Source organism: Mytilus galloprovincialis, chromosome 12 (assembly GCF_965363235.1).
Source record: "Mytilus galloprovincialis chromosome 12, xbMytGall1.hap1.1, whole genome shotgun sequence".
In the NCBI taxonomy this organism is placed as follows: domain Eukaryota; kingdom Metazoa; phylum Mollusca; class Bivalvia; order Mytilida; family Mytilidae; genus Mytilus; species Mytilus galloprovincialis.
Window position 1 is genome coordinate 37,926,259 of NC_134849.1, and position 27,815 is coordinate 37,954,073.

Genomic DNA, 27,815 nt, shown 5'->3' on the forward strand with positions numbered 1-27,815 from the left:
CAAATCTAATTGAAAACTTTGCCGGCATACTGTAAATATAAATGGACTTGGTAACTGAATGTTAAGTTGTTAATGTTATGCATGAATTGAAAAAAGAAATAATGAATTTACGTAAACATTCTTTTAATAATATGTTATCTAGCGCGAATTAAAATGTCAATGTATATGTTTGTGTAACGTTTTAAAATGTTAATGTCTGGTCAATGTTAGTTTATACATGTAACAGTGTTTGATATTTGTCCAGCTCTAAATACATTTGACAGCGCTTATCGCTCCTGAACTGTATTATATACAACGATAGATTTACCAAGCATGACTATGACTGATAAAATTGTGTATTTTAGCTATACATAGATATAGCGGTAAAACAGTTTATATTGTGTAATTACATATTTACGAAGAATTGAAATGGACAGACGAAACACGATTATGCCCTCAAAATGAGCAAAAATGAGAAAAATAGTACACTAGCAATGCATTATCTATTTTAAATGTTCGTTCAACTGTCATACAGGTAACCGTGACTTGTTTATTAGTTACACCTTTTTCCTTCCTGGTTACAATATTTGAACAAATAACGTCCATTTTGTTATAATAACTACTTGCAATTCAGGAAAATATCCGGTAAATATTTATTTTTATCAATCTGACATGTAAACATGTGCTTTGAAAATGTATTTACCATGTTGCGATGGTAATATATCCTTGATTTAAGAGACGATCTTAAGCTTTTTGGAATGACAGGTTTTATAACAAACCGACACAAAAAATATGAAACAATTTCATCGAGGAAGCTAATAACTAAGTTTTTAACAGAACAATTTATAAACAACAATAATAACAGAATTTTTCAAATGACAACAACTGAATTATCAAAGGTGTGATAATTTCAAAGACCTGTCACAATGAATAAACACGTATCGGTCAGCCGATATATGAAGATCAACTTCTTTCTACTTTATGTGTTTAAACCTTTGTTTATTGTTCACTATAAGTGTGTCAAATTGCGGTTTGAATCATAGTTATGCGTTTGAATAAGGAAGGTAAGCTATACTACTTCAAAATAAAAAAAAATGAATGGCAAGGAGAATGTGTCAAAGAGACAACAACCCGGCCAAATAAATATCCATACATATCTTCGATACTATGATTTTAGTAAATGAGTTTCTATTTAAAATGGAAAAAGTGCAAACAAAATTTAGGGGAATTTATCCCATACCTTTTCCACTAAACAAGAAAGCAAATCAATACTAAATACGCTTTGTCTTTATTATTACAAGCGTCTATTAAATTCAGCTCTCCGCGCACTTTTCTGTTTCATTGATTAACAAAGCATATATACAAGGAAAATGTAGAATATGCGTCTTAAAAAGGAAGATAAGCTTAACTTCTTAAATAAAAAATAAAAAAATGGCAATGGGGAATGTGTCAAAAAACCAACAAACCGACCAAGGAGCCGAATTATACATATATCTTACTTCGGTACTCTGATTTCAGAAAATGTATTTTTTTTCAAATAAAAAAGTATGAACTAAATTCAGGGGAATTTATCCCTTACTTTTTCCACAAAAAAGGAAACAAATCAATAAGAAATGTGTTTTTTCTTTACTATTAGAAACGTCTATTAAGGAAGCTTGCTTGTCTAGTTTTTGGAATTTTGGTCAGATTTTCAGAATCCTCTGGTTTTGGGTCGATGCCACTGCTGGTGGACGTTTCGTCCCCGAGGGTATCACCAGCCCATTAGTCAACACTTCTGTGTTGACATGAATATCAATAATGTGGTCATTTCCTGTATAAAAAACTTTGAACTTTTTGAAAAAGTAAGGATTTTCTTATCCCTGGCATAGATTACCTTAGCCATATTTGGCACAACTTTTTGGAATTTTGGATCCTCAATGCTCTTCAACTTTGTACTTGTTTGGGTTTATAAATATTTTTGATTTGAGCGTCACTGATGAGTCTTATGTAGACGAAACGCGCGTCTGGCGTACTTAATTATAATCCTGGTACCTTTGATAACTGTTTGTTCATTTTAATGCCGTAACAAGTTTTGCCAGGAGACCCCCATTTTTCTTTTTATAATTCTTTTACATGTGTAATGATAAATTTTAGTTATTTTTATAGTTTTTGAGGACTTAAACTTGTCAACGAGCACGGTTACCTATATATTTGTTTTTGCTCATTTGATTTCTTTATTAATCTCCTATCAATAATGCTAGTTCTTTGAAAAACTAATTATTTTGAAACTGAGAAGCCAACTCCCTTAAATTCTACCCTCTGTGCACGTTTCTGTTTCGTTTAATAGTCTTTTATCTTTCATGTTTGATGTTTGATGTTTACCATAGCATATATACAAAGAAACATTAGACATTACTTTAACATGTAGAAAAGCGTAATGGTGTTTTAAAAACGATAATAAGTATCTCAAAATAACACCAGAGGGTGATCTTTCAGGAATACATCCTATGCCCTACTGTTAAAACTCATGATGACAACCGACAAACGAACTAGCATTTAATGTTTTTCTATGTCGCATTTACATACTGTACTTCAATGTAAATTATTTGCATATTCATAACATACCCAAATCTCTAATGAATCATATTTCTTATCTATAACATTGTATTAATGATAATAAAGTAAAAGTAAAATCATGTTTAGCTCAGTTAGAATCTTCACAAAGCGATCAACCACGAATACGAGACACCTCATGAAAATCAGAATATGTTCAAGTTATGCTAAATAACTGCATACGAATATTACAATCTGTTTTAGTTATGATATGTTTGAATTACGTTTACGAAACAGCTGAACCTTTCTACATCATCATTACAAATCACTTAGAAATTTTCCGTTTCACTTTGTCTTTTTGTTTTGACTTTTTAATGTGAATTGCTACGTTGAACTTTCGATACTTCCAATATTTGAGCTTCCATTAGGAGGGATTAAGAAACTATTGAAGAAACTTGTACACTTTGGAAGAATGTAGCGTAACACTGATGTGAGCAGCACGAAATAGATTTGAGAAAAACGAGAAAAACAGTCACTGCAACCAAATAAACATCAAATTTGGACAATACCGACTGACCTTTGATGAAGAGAACAATGAAACTATATGTCGAATCTCGCGATCGGACGTCCTGTCCCGTAGTTGTATATGTTATATCTTTGTATCTCACGAATGCAAAAGTATAATTACTTTCTTCCATATTTTTAACATGGAACACATTGTCTATTACAGATGGTTGAAGTAAGCAAATTGAACAAACAATTTAACAAGATATGTGGAAGTTTCATCGTAGCTGTGGTAACAACATTTCCCTTGAAAACAATTGCACCACTGCAAAGCGATTAAATCCAACCGAAACAGATGGTGATGGTATTTGTTTTACCAACACACCATTAGTGAATGGCACAGTTTATGAAATACAAGTAGACGAGCTAGTTATCAAATGGATTACATCACTTGGCTTAGGTATTTTTTGTTATCATACTTTACAAACTAATAATAATGTTATTGAAATGACCGAACCAAACACTACTATCAAGTAAAAGGTTGATAGAATCGCTATTTAAAAAAATCAGAGTTTTTGTCTAAGAAAACTATGTATCAGATTCCATAGAAAATAGTTTTACCTTTTACAGTTTCTAATATTATGTGTTAGCGTGAGAAAATAAAAAAATGGCAGCTGTAATATTTGCAAGTTAAGACTGTGACAATGTTGAGTGGTAAATTGCTGGCACTTCCCATCTCTTTTTAATTTCATTATAATTCTGCATTTTCCCCCTTTCACAATGTTTTATATATATTTAATATCATCAATTCCTTATCATTATCTGCATTTTTGTGAATTGTAAAATACGTCAAAAATTCATGATAGTCAGTGTCAATGATTTTTCTTGTTCATCTTATCTTTAACAAGGTATATTTTCAAAACAGCAGAAAATGACTTAACATGTCTAATATACTGTATGAGATTTTACTGCATTGACAGTTAATATGTTGTCATACACCGATATATTATAAGAAATATCAGCTATTTTCAACATGTTAACAAGGATTTTGAATTTTAAAATATTTACGTTTCGGGGATTCACTAGAAGTACAAACTTTTTAAAGCTTGTATTTAAGACAGAAAACACGAAAAGAAGTTTCAGATAACGGAAAATGCCCAAATACAGTTATGTGTTTTGCATGATAGAGATACTACATGGGTTTTTTTTTAAACCTTACTTTATCAATGCAACCCTCCCATCATTACGATGATTATCATCCGATTGTTAACTGAGAGTAGAAAGTTGAAAAACATAGTTTAAAAAAAAACCTGTATGTGGTAGCATTTCTGTTATGTTTTCTATACAGTTGCTAAAATGAATCAATTATGTACACAAATGTAGATTTGACTAATATTCGAGCTATTTTTATTAAATCAAAAAGACCGACTAGACACATTAACATTTATTCACATTATGATAAAACACTTTATCGCTACTTTGTGCATTTTTCCTTTGATCTTTTTTGTGATAATTTTCATATCATGCTACTCGCTTGAGATGGAAAAGTATCGCTAGAAACTATATATAAGCATGCACGCGGCGTTGCTAACGAAATTGACATGAAATTGACACGAAATTGACAACGTCGTCATAGGTAAAATAGCGATAAAAAGATTATCATTGTACATTTCATCTCGATTGCCTTTTTCGCTTTCGCCGTCCCGGCTCAAGCGAGAAAATCAATCTCGTTCAAATGATCAACGATAATCTATAATTATCAAAGTTTATAGGTAATACAGTCAATATGTTGCTATTTTACATAGTTGTAAAGAAGAGATATACAAAAATGGCATAAAATGTTTTTTTTAAATAAGAAAAAAAATATACAAAATTATAAAGATCGAGAAACACAAACTCCACCGAAAAACAATGATAAACCAAAATGCTGTGAGATTATGCAGTTTCTAGTATAAGTATCACTAGTCTGCATGCTCATGTCAAGTACAACACACATGTACATGTACACATCAGTTACACTATATTACCGTCATCCTTGTGGTATATGGGACGCTAGATAAGAATATAACTGTGAAAATGTTATTTGTTATACGATACCTGTTTTACATGATAATCAATCCATGGTGTTTACGTTCGTAAAACTACTGTAACTTAACCGTTTTTAATGTTTGCTACAACTGATGTCATACAGTTAGTATTTGAAAAGCAAGTTGTTGGCTAGATAACACTGAAGTTCTGATATATTGTTTTCTAATAAAAATAATGAGCTATGTCATCAGCAATGCCCATTTGAAGAGTAGCTTTAATTTGGGAAATATAAATATTGATTATTAAAACAAGTACATTGTATCAAGGTTATAATTATAATTATTATACCTAAGATTTATTAAAAGCTTTCATTTTTGGTAACACACAATCACGTGACATGGAATAATTCGGTTAATTTTCATTCAATTGCGTGGAAGGAAGATTAACCCTTAAAATTAATACGAGCGAATAACCTTTTTAGTTTTTGATTTTTTAAACGAATTCTTAAGTGTTTTTCAATAATTAATAATAGCCTGCCACTGTTAGTTTGGTATAATAAAACAAATATGGCCCTATAGAAGCAATAAATATCCAAAATTGTCAACCCTTAAAAGTTGTGTTCTCATTGAAATAACCTTGTCGTGTTGATAATTTTGGGTATTCACCTTTTCCACATTTTCTACGGGCCATAATTGAAAATATTATAACTCGTGACATAAGCTAATTGTTCTGAAATGTTTAATAATAATTGTTTATAAAATCTACACTACGCAATCATATTTTCGTTGTGGTAGCTATTATCATTGAACAAAGTACAAGTCATTTTAAATCGAACGTTATGGTCAACTTTGTACTTATGACTGCTCAGAAAAAAAATCCTTGCACTATTAAAACAAGGTTGTTGCAGAAACCTTTATTGAAACATGTACACATCCGTTACACTATATTACCGTCATCCTTGTGGTATATGGGACGCTAGATAGGCATACAACTGTGAAAATGTTATTTGTTATACGATACCTGTATTACATGATAATCAATCAATGGTGTTTACGTTCGTAAAACTACTGTAACCTAACCGTTTTTATGTTTGCTACAACTGATGTCATACAGTTAGTATTTGAAAAGCAAGTTGTTGGCCAGATAACACTGAAGTTCTGATATATTGTTTTCTAATAAAAATAATGAGCTATGTCATCAGCAATGCCCATTTGAAGAGTAGCTTTAATTTGGGAAATATAAATATTGATTATTAAAACAAGTACATTGTATCAAGGTCATAATTATAATTATTATACCTTAGATTTATTAAAAACTTTCATTTTTGGTAACACGCAATCACGTGACATGGAATAATTCGGTTGATTTTCATTCAATTGCATGGAAGATAGATTAACCCTTAAAATTAATACTAGCGGATAACCTTTTTAGTTTTTGATTTTTAAACGAATTCTTAAGTGTTTTTCTATAATTAATAATAGCCTGCCACTATTAGTTTGGTATAATAAAACAAATGTGGCCCTTTAGAAGCAATGAATATCCAAAATTGTCAACCCTTAAAAGTTGTGTCCTCATTGAAATAACCTTGTCGTGTTGATAATTTTGGGTATTCACCTTTTTCATATTTTCGTCGGGCCATAATTGAAAATATTATAACTCGTGACATGAGCTAATTGTTCTAAAATGTTTAATAAAAAGTGTTTATAAAATCTACACTAAGCAATCATATTTTCGTTGTGGTAGCTATTATCATTGAACAAAGTATAAGTCATTTTAAATCGAACGTTATGGTCAACTTTGTACTTATGACTGCTCAGGAAAAAAATCCTTGCACTATTAAAACAAGGTTGTTGCAGAAACCTTTATTGAAACATCAACCTCCATGTAATGTAGTCTCTCTGTCTAATATTTTTTTATAAACACATTCAGATTTATATTTCTTCACAAAACATGTTCTTTCATTTCGGAGGGGGTAACACTTTGACCTGTAAGGTGTTTTTTCACTGGAAATACCAACCATATCGTTTGACAAATCAAGAGTTGTCATATGCAACAGGAAAAGCGACATAGATAGGAAAATAAAACAATTAACAGCAACCGTCGTAAACAATACTTAGCGTGAATTACTTACTTAAGATTTGATTTTGAGTTTCCATCCACGCATTCAAGGTAACACAATTTCAACAGAAGTATTTTGATAATTTGAAGGTATTCACAATAGTAGGACATTTCACATGTGGTATAAGTGGGTTAATACTTCAAGCGTTTCTACTGTATTATACAGTTACACCAATATTCTTTTATCTATAGTATTTAACTATAATCAAGCATTGTTGGAGCTGGATTTAGAAGAATACTTAAAAAAAACTCTGACATGCGAATGTTTTGATCATACTGTACGTAGATTCGTTATAAATCGTTGGATACCATTTTTCGTGGATTTCTTTGGTACAGGTCAACCACGATCTTAAATGTTCAACGACTGACACATTGACAGGCGTGTATGCAAACTTAGGCAAAACCACGAAATCCAACATTCACAAATATGTTAGTTTTCCTTAATCCAAGAAAACCAGCTTTATAAAACATCACCGGTGTCTGAGAATAACGAGTGTGAATCAGGGTTATGTGAAGGAACGTCTCCTCCTTAAAAAAAAAACATTTATCGGAAGATACCACTATCTTGATGATAAATATTCACAACTGATACATGATGGTTTTCAAGAATAGAGTCTAGGTATGGACTTTTCATCTCAATAACGTGTCACAGTGTTCCAGTATGTGTCTTTGGAAATTGATAATCCTTTCGTTTAAGACCAGTTACATCCAACTAGCATGATTCGGTACTTATACTTTGTCGTTGTATTATTGTGTTATTGTAATTTGCGTATTCTTGTGTTATTGTCATTTGCGTATTCTTGTGTTATTGTCATTTGTGTATTCTTGTGTTATTGTCATTTGTGTATTCTTGTGTTATTGTCACTTGTGTATTCTTGTGGTATGGTCATTTGTGTATTTCTTGTGTTATTGTCATTTGTGTATTCTTGTGTTATTGCCATTTGTGTATTCTTGTGTTATTGTCATTTGTGTATTCTTGTGTTATTGTCACTTGTGTATTCTTGTGGTTTGGTCATTTGTGTATTCTTGTGTTATTGTCATTTGTGTATTCTTGTGTTATGGTCATTTGTGTATTATTGTGTTATGGTCATTTGTGTATTCTTGTGTTATTATCATTTGTGTATTCTTGTGTTATGGTCATTTGTGTATTCTTGTGTTATTGTCATTTGTGTATTCTTGTGTTATGGTCATTTGTGTATTCTTGTGTTATGGTCATTTGTGTATTCTTGTGTTATTGTCATTTGTGTATTTTTGTGTTATGGTCATTTGTGTAGTCGTGTCTTTCCTTTTTGTACTTTTGTTTGTGCTATGGGGATTAGGATTAAAACACAGTGGTGACTGCTATATCCCTTTTTTAAATTTGTACCTATTATGTCTGTTTATATTGTGCACACATTATTGTCAATGTAATGGAAATAAATAAACTCATCATAAATACCAGGACTAACATTTTACACTGACGCCAGACGCCCGTCTCGTCTACAATAGACTCATCAGTGACCCTCGAATCAAACTATGTCTAAAAAGGGCAAATAAAGAACGGAGTTTAAGAGCATTGAAGATCATCATTCCTAAAAGTGTTGCCAAATACCGCTAAGATAATATATTCCGGAGGTAGAAAAACCTTAGTATTTCAAAAATTCAAAGTTTTGTTAACAGTTCATTTATTATTATGAACATATCAATGAAAAATCAAGTCAACACAGAAGTGCTAACTACTTGGCTGGTAATACCCTCGGGAAAATAAATCTCGACAAGTAGTGGCATCGACCCAGTGGTTGTAAATAAACTCATCATAGATACCAGGACTTCAATTTTTACACTTACGCAGGACGCGCGTTTCGTCTACAATATAGTCATAACAAAAATTGTTTAAAAAGGCCAAATAAAGTAAGAATATAATACATCTGTCATACAAGTGAGAGTGGTTTAGCTAGCTATCAAACCTGGTTTAATTCATATGATGAAATGCAACTATCAAATCAGGAATATAACAGTTGGTTTCCATTCGTCTGATGTGTTTGATTTTTTTATTTTGCCAACTGATAAGGGACTGATTTTTCCTTTGAATTCCGTACTTTTGTATTTTACTTTTAAACATTGCAAAGGGCGACTGGTCTACATAAGTGTTTACATTATGCAAGTTAATAGGTGTACTCTTGTGTTGTTTTGATTGATGAAGTGTTGCAAAGGCTTTTATGCATAACCTGATACCTTATTCTATAATTAAATAGACAGAGTGACTCAATACTAAATTTATGATAACAGAGATGATTTTTCTTTTCCTATCGATTATTTAAGAAATAGTTGAGTGGGGCTTGAATATATCGTGATTTTACCAAGGTTAGCCCTCTATGACAAATATTTTACCCTGAGCGATAGCGAGGGGTAAAATATCGGCATAAACGGACAACCCGTGGTAAAATCACCATATATTCAAGTCCACATGAATTATTTTGATTCAAATAGGACAAATACGGCATTTCTTTTGGGTCGAAGCGTTCTAGGTGGAGGACAATATTTGCCGTTCCCATAAATAAACGCACTTTTAAATTGAAGTGAAAGAACGAAGCAAACTAAATTAGTGACGTGCTAAAACTATTTTCAAAAACGTATTTATATAGTTTTGGATGAATTTAAATGATAATTTACTTAAATGTATTATAGGTATAAAAATAATTGGCTTATACCAGATTTTAGCATCGTGTGTTAACTTTTCTTTGTTGTGATGATTTTCGGTTTCACAAGCGTGTATTTTCCCATAACATGCTTATATTCTTACGTGATCTTTCTATGACGTCGGGTAACTCATTCATAAAAGAACACATTACATGGGAGTACAATCGGAACAGCCCTGCCAATATATTCATATTTTACCACGGGTGGGTACTCAAAGCGTTTGAAGTACGTCATGTTAGAATATACATTTTAGATGGCATTCCCTTGTGACCTTCTTATGGTGTATATATATCTCAACTTGTAAGATTGTCTCGTGTATGTAACAACGTATCATAATTAAGCTAGATACATTTGTGTATTACTGAAAAATTAGTACACCAGGATTTTCGATATCACAAACTAGTCAACACATTTACTAAATTTCATCATCGGTTCAATGACATCTTTCAGTAAGATAGTTCACATCGAGTTGTTTTCATGGTAATATTCTTTATAAAGCACAAACAATGTCGGCATTCACCTCAAAAGCTAACAAAACCTCTAAAGAGACTTATAAAGAAGGGATATAATTACGATACTGTTGTCAGTTCATTTATGATTGCATATTTTGGCTCTGATATTGATTAACTTATACCATCTTTGCATCGGAAATAAAGACAATAATTATTATTCTAAAATATATGTGTTATAATAGTATAAAACCAACCCTTAACTGAAGGGATAGTACTTGCTATTTATATGAGGAAGACATAATATTTCAAACAGTTTAATTGAGGTTTGGAGCTGGTCAGTAATTGCTGGTAGTCCATTGTTAATTAATGTATCATTGCCATTTTGTTGAGTTTGTTTTGTTATCTATTATGTCATCGGACTCGAACTTTTTTTAAACTGAATTTTACAGTGCGTATCATTGTGTGTTTGTTTTTTCTACATTGGCTAAACGTATGGAAGGAAGGTTGAGATATAAAAAAAACATGTCTAACCCGCCGCATTTCCCACGTCAGAAGCCTCTGGCCTTTGTTAGTCTTGTATGATTTTTTTTTATCTCAGTTTCTTGTGTATATTTCGGAGTTGAGTATGGCGCTTAGTTTGTTGCTTTTAATGTTGTGTTTAACCTTGATCAACTGATTTTTATAGTTCTTTCTTCTGTTGTGCTGTGTCACCCCTGTTCCGGATACCGCTAAAATGTTTAACCCCGTCACATATTGTATGTATGTGCCTGTCCCAAGTCAGGAGCCTGTACGTCAGTGGGTCTCGTGTGTTTATGGGTTATTTGTTTTTCGTTCATTTTTTGTACATATATTAAGTTGTTAGTTTTCTCGTTTGAATTGTGTTACATTGTTATTTCGAGGCCTCTTATAGCTAACTATGTGGTATGGGCCTTGCTTTTTTTTAATGCATTATGTTAACCTATAGTTGCTTATTTCTGTATTTTTTGCTCTCTTGTTGAGAGTTATCTCCATTGCATTCAAACCAAATCTTCTTTTAATATTGTATATACTGCTGTTTTTTTAGTTAGTGTGTCTTCATTTTTTCCATGACGTAGTCAGTTGTAGACTTATTAGTACGGCAGCTTTGTGAAAAAATGTGCACATCCTGCTACAAGCATGAAATTTGGTGTCAACTATTACTTTTTAATTTCAGATTGGGAGGCATTTGAAAAATATGTCTCACTTCCGGTAAAATTCAAAGTTGCGGACATCATACTTTAATCAGCCCAATATCAGAGGCTAGTTTGTGAAAGGGTGTTTTCATCATGCTGCTATAAGACTATTTGGTACAAACCTTTGTTATGTACTACTGTTGGATAAATTATAGATTAGATGTCTTTCAAAACTTTACTTCTGGTAAAATCCAACATAGCGGACATTATACTTAAATAAGCTTATTTTTTAGGGAGGGTGATTGAAATGTGTTTTAACGTATTGCTACAATCATTACATTGTGCAGGAAACTTTCTTTGATGCTTCTAAGTGATACAATGTATACGACATATGTCTTAAAAACACTTACTTCCGGTAATATTCAGAATGGCGGACATACATATATCATTTTTTTTTATTTTGATATTCAACTTCTTTTCAAAATGTGAAGATAGTTTGTTTTTTTGTGGTGGTCATTGCATTTTTGACTTTGTACCAAATATTATTATAGCAGCATGATACTATTACCTTTATACATACTAGCCTTCGATATTGGGACGATTTAAGTATGATGTCCGCCATTTTGGATTTTACCGGAAGTGAGACATTTTTTTTCAAATGCCTCACCATCTGAAATAAAAGAGTAATAGTTGAGGAAGGTCTATGGCAAATTTCATGCTTGTAGCAGGATGTGCACAATTCGTCTGAAATATGCTTGTTGCCCCCAGGACTGTATAAGCTTTATTATTCCGTTGGTTTTTATTTAAGTAGTCTACTTTTACTTTCTTAATCACATTACAGCTCGTTTAGCAGTACCATGAAATACATTGATGATGAGTTTATAGATTCTTTACTATCATTTGATAGAACAGTTTTAGCAAAATAACAAGTGAACTAAATAAACGATATTACAAACAACTGACATCAAGTTATGTCAAGAACCTTTATCATGTCAACTGAAAAAAGTGTTTACAATACAACGTCACAGATTCGTGTCAATTGTTGAAACTAGCAATTTCTGATTTTGAAACCATATAACGTTTTTAAAAATAATTTAATAAAACACATATAACAGCAAAACAAACGCAATTTTAAAATAAGATAATTAAATTAATTTTCTAATGAATTTTCATTGGTACTATTAATTCAAAACATATCAGTCCATATACCTCAGAAATCTGTCAATCGTATAGTAATCTACAAATGCAAACCGTATTGAATATTACAAATCTCATATCAGTTTTATGATCTATTGGCAGGTGTGACGACAAATATACCATCTGATCTAACGGAAATTGAATGGGGAGTGGACTTGAAAGAAAGCTGGATATTACTGTGAGTTCAGGTTTTAAGGAAGGAATGAGACTTTTCTACACGTTTCTCTGATTTCAAATTACTGTTACCACTCTTGCCTTTGAATAGTCTATTGATACAAAACATGTAGATATGTTTCAATCACCTTTTCTCAAAAACATACCGCTGGAACAACACCTGAAATATATAAAAGTCAAGACAAAACACAAGCATACTTTTAAGTAAATATTCACCAGATTTCATAGACTTTATGAAATGATACTCGATGTGATGACAGCGTTTCAATGAGTATGTGGTACATCAATACAAGGTAATATTAAGTGAAGCGAGGAAAACAAAAATCAATTTTTTTTTCTTCAAATTACCGTTATCTAGATCTATCAAATCAAACTAAATATGAAACGCCTTTTATACAAATATTGGTAATCGCCATTGCAAAACGTTGTTGATGAAGGTAAAGTTAAGTTGCTTTTCTATTTTCATAATTTGGGTTTTCAAAAAAGTTCAAACGTTCGCTAGTGTTGAAATATTATAGTAACATTGAATGTAGACATTTGAATATGAATGAAATACTTGATGATTTTGAAATTTATAGCAACTGATTGTCAGCCTTTTGTTTATACATGTATTTGACAAAGTTGAAACAAATCAAGTTTTTAACCAGTTGTTTATATCTTATATGACGTGGTGTTCTCTTTGACAAACATTTAGATAACAACTGGTCTCGGCATAGCTTCAATGTAAAAATAAATAAACCAACATACAAAGCTTAAACGACAATTTAAAAATGAAAGTCCTTGAACAAAAGGCAAAATCAAAGTTCAAATATCAAATAAATGGAAAATACTTGTTATAAGCCTTACTTGGCACAGGCGTTTATTTGTCTGTGTCAGTGTGGCAAAATTTAGACTTACAGCTCGCTTTTTTCTCACTTGTATAATAGCTGCATAATATTCTATTATATTGACATCAATATAAAATCAAAACAAACAGAAATATTGGGTAAAACTGTCAAACTATTAGGAACTGGAGTCGACACTGTGTTAAAATCTCAGTCACTACAGAAATAAAACAAACCCAGCTAGCTCAACAACAAAAATAAATCTCTGCTGTTTTCTACTCTATGGTAAGGTTGTTGTCGTTTTGACACATTCCCCATTTCCTTTCTCAATTTTACTCTATATACAAATCACATTAGGTGTTGTTATACTAATATAAGATTGCTTTATATGTCATTGATAGAGTTGTCATGTATTTAATTGCAAGCTTTTTCATTTTCATAAGACTAAAATAATTCTATATAACCCGTGAACAATCCTTTTCTTTTTGTTTTTAAGAAACATTTAAACACTTTAATGTATTTCATAATCAAATACCGTCCCTGTTGCGTTGTTGAAGAACCATTCATATCATACATGCCACTGTATATTTTGTCAAGTGATGTCTCAATTTGGGTCTCAGGATGGGAAACCTATTTTCCTGGTGCATTTTTTTTTGTATAAAACTCTTAACACTGGATTTTTGTTCTTATCGTGTGACAATTAAACTCTGATGAATAGTTGCTTCATTAATACTATAACTGAAAATGGTCAAGTATAGAAAGTAGGAAATTCCTACTAACCTGATACCAGTTATAACTGTAATACACGATAATAAGGGAAAACCAGCATACAAAACAATATAGCATTGTACGTAAGATGATATACTTCATGAATCACACTACAAAATGTGTTCTTTAAACACTTGGATAACATGAATAACACTGTAGTGTGTCGGTGAGTAATTTTGATAGGCCACATGATCGACGATTGTCATTAATGTATACTTCATATCTGTTGTTGGATGTATAAGGTTGCAACATTGAAAGAAACTGATATTTGATTATATTCCTAGTTTTTGATGGGAATCACGTTGCTTATTCTTTAGTTTTCTATGTTATGTAATGTGTTCTATTGTTTGTCTGTTTGTCTTTTTGTATGTTTGGCCAGGCGTTGTCAGTTTATTCTTGATTGATGAGTTTGACTGCCCCTCTGTTATCTTTCGTCCCTCTTTGATAATTAATAATATATATTTAACCGTGTTGGGTATGACATCATATCTTTCTTTTTATTGAAACCGTATATTTCTAGTATTATAATTTTTGCCTCATTAGAATATCTGCTGTATTATTCAGCACATTCAGCTTTTTAAAAGCATAAAACATGTCTAACATCTACTAACAAACAACCTTTATACTGTTATAGTTATTAAATGCTGTGTGAGGGTTTTGCTTTTCTGTTTTACAAAAATGGCATTTACCATTATTTGATTTGACTATTCTAAACAGTGTTTACACCGAGAAGATACTCTTATAAGTTTCCAGCTAATTTGATTTGCTTTCTTAGAGGATATTTATCTAAATTTCTCCATATTTTGTTTTCGAGGTAGTTCCGAATTTTACTGTATATTCTATTTTATTGGACCTATATCTTGTTGGTACGAATATTGGATAATTTTCAAAGATAGGTAATATAGGATCTACTAATTTATTTTGTGCCGTAAATTTCTAGAGTACTTTGAAAGTAATAACCATTTTGTGTCGTTCGGGATGCAGGCTGACGTTTTTTATTTTAACTTTGAACGATCGTAGAATTACTCATTTCAATCTTGTCGATTCTGAAATCCAGTTTGATTTATCTTCAATGATATTGTTTATAAAATGGTTTATTTTCTTATGTTTTTGTTTTATATCCCAATAAATTTAATTGCATTCATTTTACTTTTTCCGAAATTAGTGAAGAAAATAAGAATTCTGTTGTATTGATTTTTTTATTTTCGAATAATTGTTGGTTAAGAATATCGTTTCTATTTATTGGACTTAATTTAAAAGTGCGTCTGGCGTAGTAAATGATAAGTCTGGTACCTTTTGTAACCATATTTTGCACGTTTTAATTGAATCAAGATACAATTTTGGGAAATTTTCTATTTGCCATCATCGGAAACCAATACATTTTTCTGAAAAAAATATCACGTAATATTTGATATCCAGTCTATTTAACCATTATTCGGCTATTATGTTGCAGATATCGGTTTATGATCCTAAAACTATGTCTTACTTTTGATTTGTTTAGATTTAGAGTTGATGTTTATCAAACTCGACCCTTTCTTTACTGACCCGCATCCGTTGATCCTTTTAATTACATTGTGTTGCTCTCCCTACACATTTTTACATGATGTTGTTTATTTCTTTCTTATCTCTCAGGTATTCCTCGCATTTAGATTCCAATTTTTACCGTCGATACAATCAATGATTTTGATATTAAGGCCCAGCCCTTGAATGTAATATCACGACATTTCCAAACATCACAACACGCATTAATGTTCCTAATTTTTCTTACTATATTACTAATATATTAACAATGTATCTATGCATGACTCCCAATGCTATAATTGGGTTAATTGACTATTTTTTCGTTAAATGTTGGTGTTTGATTTCTTCAACGACCAACAACATATACACAAAGTTAAAAACTTTTTCACATTACCCAGACCAATGTATAGATACATTTCAATTTGTAATAATAATATTCCTTGTAGTAATCGAAACAATATACTTGTTTATGGGTTGCCTTGATATTATTTTATACTTTGCAAGCATTGTATTTCTTAGCTCCAGTAGCATGTGTATATCATTTAAAAAACGGAGAATGTCATACAATTGCAAACTAGTGTTATGGAGTATTGCAGTAATATAGTATTACACAACAACATACAGACTACATATGACATACTTGCAGCTTTCCATTAAGCAGTAAACAATGAAGAAAGAAAACAAGAACTTATAAGTTAGCAAAGTTTATAAATGAGACAATATTTGCCTTTGAAAGTGAAATAATATTTAAGGACCTTGCCAATATTAAGTAGCACACTAATTCATTAATCACAGATACATGTAAATGTCGTATAATAAAGTAATGAAAACATTATTTGGGAAACGTCAAACAATGCCATTTGTGGAGAAAGAGATTATTTTGTGTCACCAAATCTAAGCTACATTGATTATATGATTTTATTACGTAAGTATTTCTTTATTGGCCTTTTTATTGGTCCGAGGCTTGCTGTATTGGCCTGCGGCGAGGCCGAGGACCAATAACAAGGTCAATACAGAAATACACGTAATAGTATCTTTATTAATTATATACAGTGTTACAATATTTTTTTAATTTCATTTCAAAAAAGATAAATATGTTTACCTTGAAGTGGAACTATGCAAATCTCAGTTTGTTTCTTTTAATTAGATGCAATACATTATGATCTGGTGCTGTGTCTAGGTGTCTTCAGCATTTTTTCATCTGATGAATTTTTCACACCTTTTCAGTCACTATAAAGTGTTACAACTTAAATCTAGACGCGACACATACATAGTAATTGGAAAGGTAATGCCATTGTATGGCTTATGCAGAAATTAATTTAAAATCGATGTGTACAATCGTGAAATTATGAGGTCGTCAAAAAATGAACTGTGTGATAATTTACTCGTTCCCCAAACCTGAAATAGTTCTATCGTCTGCTTTTCAGAAATGAATGTGACAGTCTTTCGCCTGAAATGTATGCCATAATTTTCAGCATGTTTAAGATAACTAAATGACAACTGCGTCTTCAAAACAACTGTTTACTTTCAGTGTGTGTTTATCGTGACTTTCGATGTAAAATCTACAGACGTTATGAAATCCTGCACTTGTGTCATCTTGGTCAATATAGAATAACTCGGCCAATACAGAACAAATCTATATTGGCCGAGTTATTCTGTATTAGCCGAGTTTACACATTATATTACATAGGCAGTTTTCATCATATTAAGTCCAATAACAGTGTAGTTAATTAATAATTACAAATATTACATGTCTTAAATTACTTTAAGTCAGGATTACCTTAAAAAAATAATCGGGTAAGACAATATAAATAAAAAGAAACCTTCATTGTTTACACTTTATCTTTCAGTGGTACTTTTTTATTCAAAAATGGAAAGAGCATTGGTTCATATTCCATAAATATGTATACAGTACAAGTCGGTGATAAACTTGGTATAATGAAAGCTTCAGACAATACCCTACACTTTCACTTGAATGGTATCGACCATGGTACAGCTTTTTCTAATTTACCCGAAGGTAAGACCACTATATGGAGGGGTATAATGCAATAAGAAAATGGTACTATAATTTATTGGAGTTATTGATTGTTATTTGAGGTAGCCAAATGTGATAATGTTAGTTGTAAAATTGATAGTGTTGTATCTAAATACATTTTTTTTTATTTGAGTACTTATACTTAGTCATTATTTTATGTTATAGAAATACTTTTTAAAATGTTTCTATAACTAATTGATCTTCTTACGGTTTTAATAATCGTGAAGCAAATACCGTGAAAGGAGTTTTCATAGTAGACCATGTACTTTTCATATTGTACTATTCGTGCAAACGTCATCGTTTTATGAACATGATGAAGTAGAAGTAGCGAAACGCGAGTCAAGATGATATCAAATTCAAATATAAGGTCAAAACCTCGAAAAAAATATCGCTGATATATATGTAGGACTCAAATCTATGGCGGGTTCCAAATCTATGGCAGATTCCTAATCTATGGCAAATGTGACGTTATAAACGCCAAACAACTCAAATCTATGGCTGATTTTTGTTTTCTCCAAATCTCTCTTTTTCATAACGTCACAATTGAATAACGCCATATTACATCGTCGCTGCCGAATACGACGGAACCGATGGATTTGATTACCATTTCAGATGAAGGTATTTCACTAAACAACATTTTGCAGATGGTTTAAAGGAAGACGTGGCCGTTTATCTGAAAGAGGGACAAAATGTGCTGTACCGACCGAAGCCCGCGATGAATAAGGACATCGATTGTTTTCAGTGCCGGAAATTTTATAAAAGGATTTATAAAAAATATTTTACGTCAGGCAAAGTTTATTAACTGAAAGATCAAATTACCTGATACCGATCTGATTAGAATTGTCATCAAATAAAAAACAAACTTTAACTACAAAAAAAAAATTATGTGAAAATTTAAACTGTTCATTTTTAGTTGTCTTTTTTATATAAAAATCTGCCTTCTTGTTTGCTAAGGGACTTCAATTAGTTGGTTTAATGAATGGGTTAAACAAGTACCATGCATTAAAAAATAATTATTTTAAATATTAAAGTCTGTATTAGGATATATGAATTCATCATTTAAGAAATGTTTTGGTTGACCATTATGGAAAGTTTATTCCACAAATGTGTATAGACATGCTCCCGTTGTCGTATATTTCCACTTATTTAAGACAAGTCATTGGTCGTATATATATTGCATTGTTTACCATTTGCACAAAATTTACCATAGGTTTGGAAACAACAAAAATTACAAAATTTGCCATAGATTAGGATTTAAAAAAATCTGCCATAGATTTGGGATGGCATGACGTCATATTTACCATAGATTAGGAATCTGCCATAGATTTGGAACCCACCATAGCTTTGAGTCCTACATATATATGATAAAGCCGATAAATGGTTTACGCTATACATTGCACAAAACAACTCATAATGAAGCAATTTGTCTTCTGATTCCTATTCTAAATATTACAGAACACAGGATAAAGAAAAACAAACATTATTTTCGACCATATCATGGACGTTGTTTTAAACAAAATAGTGTATCAGATTAGAATGAATCAATCTGAGTGACAAAATGTAATACAAATGCTTATACATATTTGCATGGTTATACATATTTGTATATAAACTACCTTTTGTTAAAATTCATTAAGGCAAATAAAAAATTGTGTTTAAGCTCCCCTTTCCCAACAGACAAGTAACATGTTCTCATCCGTTCGTATTACATCGTTTGTCATTTGTCAAATGACAGTTTTTTTAGCCACAATCGTATTTGTGCTATATTGATTCAAAAATGTGTCCTACCATCCACCTTGGAAATTTACGTAGCTTCACTAAAATAATTAAAGTACAGATAATATGCAGGAATGGTCTAAATAAAATAACTTTATGAGAACCGTTATCTTACATTTGTTAAGGCACAATCTAACAACAACTTTAATAAAAAACCGTAACGGGCAACTGCTATTATGATCTTTTTCTTGATTTTCTTTGCAATAATTTGAACGATATATCATTTTCTTAAAAGCAAAAACCCATAACTTTTATTAAACTTATCATGGTGAACAAATAGTGATTTCTCTAGCAGCAATAATCCTTAAGCATATCAAGTAATAATAGTTTCCAATTTGTTTTTTTCCCGCTTAGTATTAGCACACTATAGATAAGGGAAATCTTCCAAGGGTGAAAATCATTAGAATTACACTATCTGTATGCACATACGAGTAAGTATAAGATAAAATAAGTCACGGAAATGAAGTTGTCAATATTCTTAGAAAGTAATTGAAAGTGTTATCATACTCGTGCTTTTGGTCAAGCAAAAACAACCTTATCTGATGTACAGTTGTTGTCGTTTGTTTATGTAATTTATACGTGTTTCTCGTTTCTTGTTGTTTAATATAGATTGGACAATTGGAGTTCACGATTGAATGGTTTTACACTTGTAATTGCTTGTTGTTCGGTGTGAGCCAAGGCTCTGTGTTGAAAGTCGAACCTTGACCTATACTAGTTTACTTTTATACATTGTTATTTGGATGGAGAGTTGTTTCATTGGCACTCATTCCACATCTTCCTATATCTTTAAAACTATAGAAAATGTACATACATCGTGGAAAAAACTAGGAAAGAATCAAGATCGCCGAAATTTTCTGTCAGAACTTGGTCAATAGTCCGACTACGATATTTTTGTACTTTTTTTCGTGGTGTGACATTATTTTGTCAGCAAATGCTGAACATTTACATTGACAAACATCACCGTTAACGACTCTATACTGTAAATGTGAATTTTCCAAGTCAGCAGTGTGCGTTTTAGTTGTTTGTTGTTGACTTTTGCGGTATTCGTATTTAATCTGTTGTTTAATGATTAATTATGATGTTGAACGTTGGTTGATCTATTGAATTATTTCTAATTTTGCTTCGACGGTGTTTAGCTTACTTTCTGAAAAGCATTATGTGTGTTGTGTTTTTTATTCTGATTCATAAACGTCATTCATCTTTGTTAGTTGCCTTGCTTTTTCACCAAGTTTTATTCCAGATGTTCTCGTTTATTGATGCAGTATCAATCTGTGTTGATTAAAATACAGCCACTTGTCGACATTTATGTGTTGTTATTGTTATTATGTTTAAAAAACAGATGTAATATGATCGCCAATGGCCATACTGTCCACTAAACTTCAAATTATCTGGATGCAGCAATGATTTGGAACTTTACGACCTTAAAAAATGAAGAAAAAAAAAACACTTTATTTTACAGTTGTTTATGGTGTCGTTGACCTTGGAGGAAGATGTTGCCAAGTTTCTATCGTTAACAAAGGTAAGCTATGCATACATTTCTCACAAATATTTATCAAAAAATAACCAAAAAGATATGTCTATCGACATGAGAAACTAACGATAGTATAACAATAAATAATTCAAATAAATATTACAGCACCAATACTGCACTCTGGGATGACAATTTCAGGAACTGAATTTTCGGCTCTCCCTTGACACCATTGCGATTATGGTCTCGAGGAAACGATGATAGTCCGTCGGAAGGGGACGATAAATGGCTGACCCGTGTTACAAGAGAGCCATATCTCTTGCACGTTAAAAACACTTTTGTAGATTTCGAAAAAGAGCAGGCTAATGCCGCTACAGGGCAGCACTCGCACCCGCAAAGTGGAAACGGATTAATATAAGTTACAAAACTTGTTTCCCCATCCCATTTAAATAAATATGTTTAAACTAATACTGTCCTCAATGAAATCGCCAGTCATGTCTCTGAAATAGCATTGCATCACACTTCAGTCAAAATTTATATAATTGCGTGTGATCGTTTGCATTCACTTAGACTAATTAAATAAGACTGTCACAAGATTTAACAATGTTCTACAGAAAGTAATTATCTCACCTTGATGAAAATGTGTTAATAAAAAAAAACATTTATAATTAGCATTATAAAAGCCCTTAATAAAATGCACAGTTCTATCGTAAAACTTAATCTAACATGATGACCGTAGAACAGATTATTGCAGTTAAAACTCTAACAATCATTTCGGTCATCTTTACTTGTTGCTATGCCTTATTTGTTTGGCCAGGTTTGGCCTGTATACAAGCACTTATCACATGAGCTCTCCTTAATGTTTCTGTGTTTTGTTTTGCGGTATGTTACTTATTTTCTGTCTGCGCTGACGAGAGCTATAAGATAGTTTTAATGATAACGTTTGTTTTGTTTTTATCATCCTTTTTTTATCTCCTGGTTCTTCAGATTATGATTTATATTTCGATTGCATTTTTAATAGTTGAGCAGCATACAACATAAATCATGCAAATGGCGATAAACACATGAAACGTCGTATGAACATGTCTTGCGGTGAACTTATATCATATTAAGAGGGTAGCCACGAAAATAATCTATCCCGTCATGGTGGCCATCTTTGTTTTTAAAAATGACATCTTTACAGGTAAAATACATCAAATATATGTTTCTTTTGCATGCGTTTTTGCTTTTATTTAATTCAAATTGTTATTAGAGACAGTAAATGAGTTTTGTTTTTGTTTATTGCAGTACCAAAACACGACTTCAAGTTAAAATATTGGTCGATAACTCACTTCCGCTTTTAAAAATATCTTACATTTGATCAATCCTTCCACACTGAATGTTTAAATTGTAGAATGTTGATGAATATCAATTTCAATCGTTGTTGTTAGGTTGATCTTTGGACCTGATTTATAATGAATTCTCAATCTTTAATCTTTACTTGACATCCGTCCGGAACCATTGTTTGGCATCAGTCAATTGTGAGGTTGCTTGACTTTGTCGATTGGCATCACTTAATGAAACAGCAAAATTGTTCAACAAAATAAGATCTTCAAATAAGCAAACACGACAAAAATTACCTCATGATCTATTTTAAACATTTTTTGGCAAATGTTTGTTATCTTTTACAAAAATCTTCTCTGAAACTATAGTGACAAATTTAACTATACTTGGCCACATTCATTATAAAGGAATATGTTAAAAATAATTGTCAGATGATTCCGCCTACCAACCAATATGACTGAAAGGAACGTATATGTTCAGAAAAAATTATATCTACCAATTGTCCATATATGTAAGACAAATTACTTTACTCTGATTTAGAGTAATTTCTCCCAATTTGATTGGTTAATATTGTTCTAATAAAGTTCAGTACAATTGTTTTATAACGTCAATCGGAATTATCTCCCTTATGTATTACGTCAATTGGAATTATCTCCCTTATACCAATGACCTAATAAAACAATATCAAATTGAAGTGTCTTTATAGTCCAAATATTTTTAATTTTTCACAGTTTTTGATTAAGTATCTAAAATATATATGTTTGATATTGTCCTAATATTGAATTTGAATATACTAATATGTAATATTACAAAATCAGGATAAATTCGTTAAACAGTGTTCAATTGTCCTAATACGATATGCATTATATTGACCCGAGGTATTCTCCTATTAGGACAATTACACACTGTGTATGTTATAAGTCAAAGAAACTAAGCTGACAAAAAGATCAGTAATATAGGTTCAACAAAATAGAGATGTCTGTCTTGAAGTCTATTCTCGTCTTCATTGTTGGAGAGTGTGCTTGATAATAGACTAAGTTGAAGGACACCGGCTCTTTTAAGCCTCTAGTTTTGTTATCTCTGAGACTTTTCAAAATTGTTTTCGTTAGAATATATTGATAAGTAACTATATTTGTTGGTAATCAAACATATTTAACCGACTTGCAATACTGCGATCCTGAAGTTTATTGTGCGCATTGTGTGTTTAAATGCATTGGTTAAGCTTCACCATGCATAACATAACTCATATATATGAATGTGTAAACCGTTTTTGATATTTTGAGGCACACAATTCTTAATTGTTCCACCTCAAACAGACACAATTTTCCATTACGTACATACAAACTATATGCAGATTCAGCTACTAATGGAGCACTCTAGAGTTTTGACAAATAACAAAGGAGGATGTATTCACACTACTACTTAATCTTTAATCCATTGACATGCACTGTTTATTCAAAAGTACTTGTGCTATGTATGTTTCCTTGACAAAAATGGCAGGTGTTATTACGTAGCTTACATTACAAAACTTGAACATCTTTTCTACGTGTATGAAAATATCTTCACATTTTTTTTTTCATTTTTAAGAAAGAAGTTCATTTAAAATTATTCTCGTTTTGATCTAAAAATAAGCGAAATACAATGAGCAGCTATTGAACAAAAATGTAAAGCTAGCAATCATGGGTCACTGGGAAGGGGGAAATAATACAATATGCAACAATCTACATCACATATACACGACACAGTCTTTACCTGATTGTGAATATTGCGGCAACAAGTACACAAAATGAACGGAAATAACGATCGCTACTGGAAAATAATACAATTCAATTTTTGCATTATTTGAGTTACATTTAACGAAGTAATAAGAACATTCCAATTTATGTTCGTACGTAGTTCAGTCTGCTATTTCTTGATTTATATAACACATTATATCGATCCACGTCTATCCCAAAGCATTTGACTTGTCGATTGTTATCATTCAAAGTTGTAATTTTCGTGCAACACCCACGTTAAATGAAATGCTATATAATAGCTTAAACGTCCATCTATATGATCTAACTGTTATTTATTGGTTTCAGATTGTGATTCGAAGAAGGGAAACACAGAAAATAGCGGTAGATATTTATTTTTTACTCTTTTTCGACATATCGTGTTTATTGGTGGTTAAGTGTTTTAATCAGCAAACGAAAACGTTGATACATGTTTATTGTAATCGACACATCATAGTGTGTTCCATTCATAGTGATACCATCAAATGTTATATAAAACACTGTCTTCATAAAAAAAAATGATAAACATTAAGAGCCTAGTTTACAAACGAAGTACATTAAAAACAAAACAATTTATCGAATATGGTCCTTGGTCAAATTGTTAAAACAGCAACAGCGTTCATAAGAAATTGTAAACAAAGTTAAATTGTATGCTTGAGAATTCTCAAGTTAATTTAAACACATTGTTGTTCAATACTATCAGTGTCTATGTTTGTGCAACTTTTCATTGAATGTAATAATATCTGACATTTCAACAATGCTGGATATTGTTTAAAACATTTTTTGTTCAATGCCAATATCAATTGATAGCATACAAAATATCAATTAACTGAAACAAGCAGACGTTTTAAAAAGGCATTTGTTTTGACCATTTCATTTTTTAAGACATCTGTGACATATACATATTTGTTGAGTATGCATATAAATTAACAAGCAGTCTTTATATGAAAAGAGCGAATACATGTCTTATATTAACAGTTTATATCATAATAACAGAGTCTGCTACAGTAGCGGGAGCACAGGTGGCAATCAAGAAATCATCTAATTTCAGCGGGAGACCAGCAGATTGGAATGTATGTCAAACTATTACCTTATTATAAGCATTTTTCCAAAATCCTCACACGTATATAATTATATCTTATTTGGTACATATTCAACGATGCATGTCTTCATAAACGTTCGTGACTCAAATGAATAGTTCAAAACGCGAGTAACATCAAATTAAATACATGAGGTGTCGGGTTTGATAAATCTTTAAGCGCTGAATGTTTTGATGAAAATCGTGTTAGTATTTAAATTGCAATAAGCAAATTTCAATATTGTTAAACATAAATGTTGATTAGCAACCGTTCCGTTCCGACTCTTTAATAATAAAAAAAACATATCAAAATGTCTTACAATTTTAACGTTTACATATTTAATGTGAAGATATTTACCAATGATATTGGTTATTTAAATCTTAATTTCGGGCTTTAAAGAGTAATATATATTTACTGGTCGAAATGGTGAGTGTCCTATACCAACAGCAAGGGTGGCTTTACATCAACATATCTGCCAAACATCTAAAATTTGAATTAAATCAAACACTATCTACTACCAAGGTGCAATCAGCATGATACTAAACCTTTCCTTGTTGAGGGATTATTTTTATGGAGTTTTACGATACAAAAATAAAACGATACGCCATGTTAAGAGAATATAATTATTTGATGTCAGCATTTCGATAAAAAAAGTAAGTTTTCGTTTTTTTATTGTGAGCACTTAGAAAGATTTCGTTTCTGTTGTTAACATGGATAAGCTTTGCAATTAAAAGTTTATAAACAGTTTGTAGTTACATGAATGCGTGTTTGAATAAAAAAAAAATGTAAATATGTGTCTGCCCTGAGATTAAGATAATCAAGCAATTTGTACATACACGTATTATGTACTGTTGTTATACATCTAAGCAGTCGGAAAATGTTTAAACATACAACAAAGTTCAGAATAACATTTGAAGAGTGTATATATAGGTCGCTCCTATATCCGTAACATATGTTAGATATATGGTTTGTATCAATGTTCCGGACCATATGAGTATTTGGACCATACACGTATGGTCCGACCGTACGCGTATGGTCGGACCATATGAGTATAATACTCGTTTGGTTATTAACGGGCCGGACCATATGAGTATTTGGACCATATAGGTATATTTATTTTTCCAAATTACATTATAAACGTTTCAATAATACAAGAACTTTATCTAAAAAAAAACAGTGATGGTTTAAAACATGACAATTTTTTAATTTTATAATAAAAAAAAACTACCGAAAAATTTAATATTGATGCCATAGTTAGTTTTCATCGCTAGTTACATTAGTGCATGTAGGCTTGGATGACATTCACTTCCACACGGTATCATAGCTTTTTTGCATTTGCAAGTTTTGTGCACGATCTTTTTCATTGACACATTTTGTTTGCGAGTAAAAAACAAGCCTTTTTTGCAGTTGCGTGCAGTGATACCGAGGTCTTTGGCAATTCTGATGTCTACAGTGTTTTTAAGAAGCTCTAGATCTCAAATATCGTAAAATGGTTGACTGCAATACACCATCTTCACAACACAACTTAAATAAACTAATAGTATGCTACTTTCCAGTGACTTCTTATGTAACAGTTCATTAAGAAATTTTTGGAATTTAATTTTTTAGTCGACATATTGCCATTTACTCGTAATAACAAATCGGTTATGACCATCGGTAATGACCATCGGTATAAAATGTGTTTACTTTAAATTTGACAATTAAGTAAAATTAACAATGGGAAACTTCTTATTTTTATTTAGCTTATCTTTTTATTATAATATAACGATAAAATTACCTATATGATAGCGTCTTTTGAATGAACGATCATACCATATGAAGAGTTTAGAAGTATTAAAAGTAAACTGTAACAGAGTGTTAATTACCCCGACCATACGCGTATGGTCGAACCATATGAGTATATACCCATATGGTCATGACCATACGCGTATGGTCCAAATACTCATATGGTCCGGAACATCAACAAGTAACCATATTGTGAAACGTTAATCTGTGTTGTGAAATGAATTATACAGTTTATATATTTTTTTTTTCTTTCAAGGTACAAACAGTTTGTGAGTTCATAGAGTCTATACCGGACTGTGCGCCGTATGTTGAGAAATTCAGATCAGAACACGTCAATGGGGCTGCCTTATTAGAACTCGACAAAAAGGACCTAAAAGAATTTTTCAAGATGCCTTTAGGATTAGCCGTCAACGTTTGTTCGCATTTGAAGAAGTATGAAGAAAAAAATAAATGAGACACATTTACGCATTCTACATGTGAACGTACGAATTTTGTAGATTTTCATCATAGTTTATCGTGGTCAAAAACCTTACACTGTGTGTTTAATTTGTTACGTATATGAACTTCTATATCAAAAGAAGTTGGAATTATCAAAGAAAACAATAGAGATGCATATCTAAAATAGACGTTTTTATTGATATATATATTCA

At 31.4% G+C, this 27,815-nt stretch overlaps 1 protein-coding gene across 2 annotated transcripts; it reads left to right on the forward strand.

Moving 5' to 3' along the window:
- The first annotated feature begins 552 nt into the window (after positions 1-552).
- Positions 553-27,789, forward strand: LOC143053458 (neuralized-like protein 4). 2 transcript variants are annotated; one of them, XM_076226249.1, is made up of 8 exons: positions 553-624; positions 3,242-3,475; positions 12,743-12,818; positions 17,778-17,944; positions 21,198-21,257; positions 24,611-24,646; positions 25,298-25,374; positions 27,422-27,789. In XM_076226249.1, the coding sequence occupies exons 2-8, from the start codon at positions 3,283-3,285 to the stop codon at positions 27,617-27,619; spliced, it is 807 nt and encodes a 268-aa protein (XP_076082364.1). In that variant the 5' UTR covers positions 553-624; positions 3,242-3,282; the 3' UTR covers positions 27,620-27,789. The 2 variants fall into 2 exon arrangements, with proteins under 2 accessions (XP_076082364.1, XP_076082365.1); XM_076226250.1 differs by lacking the exon at positions 24,611-24,646.
- The last annotated feature ends 26 nt before the right edge of the window (positions 27,790-27,815 follow it).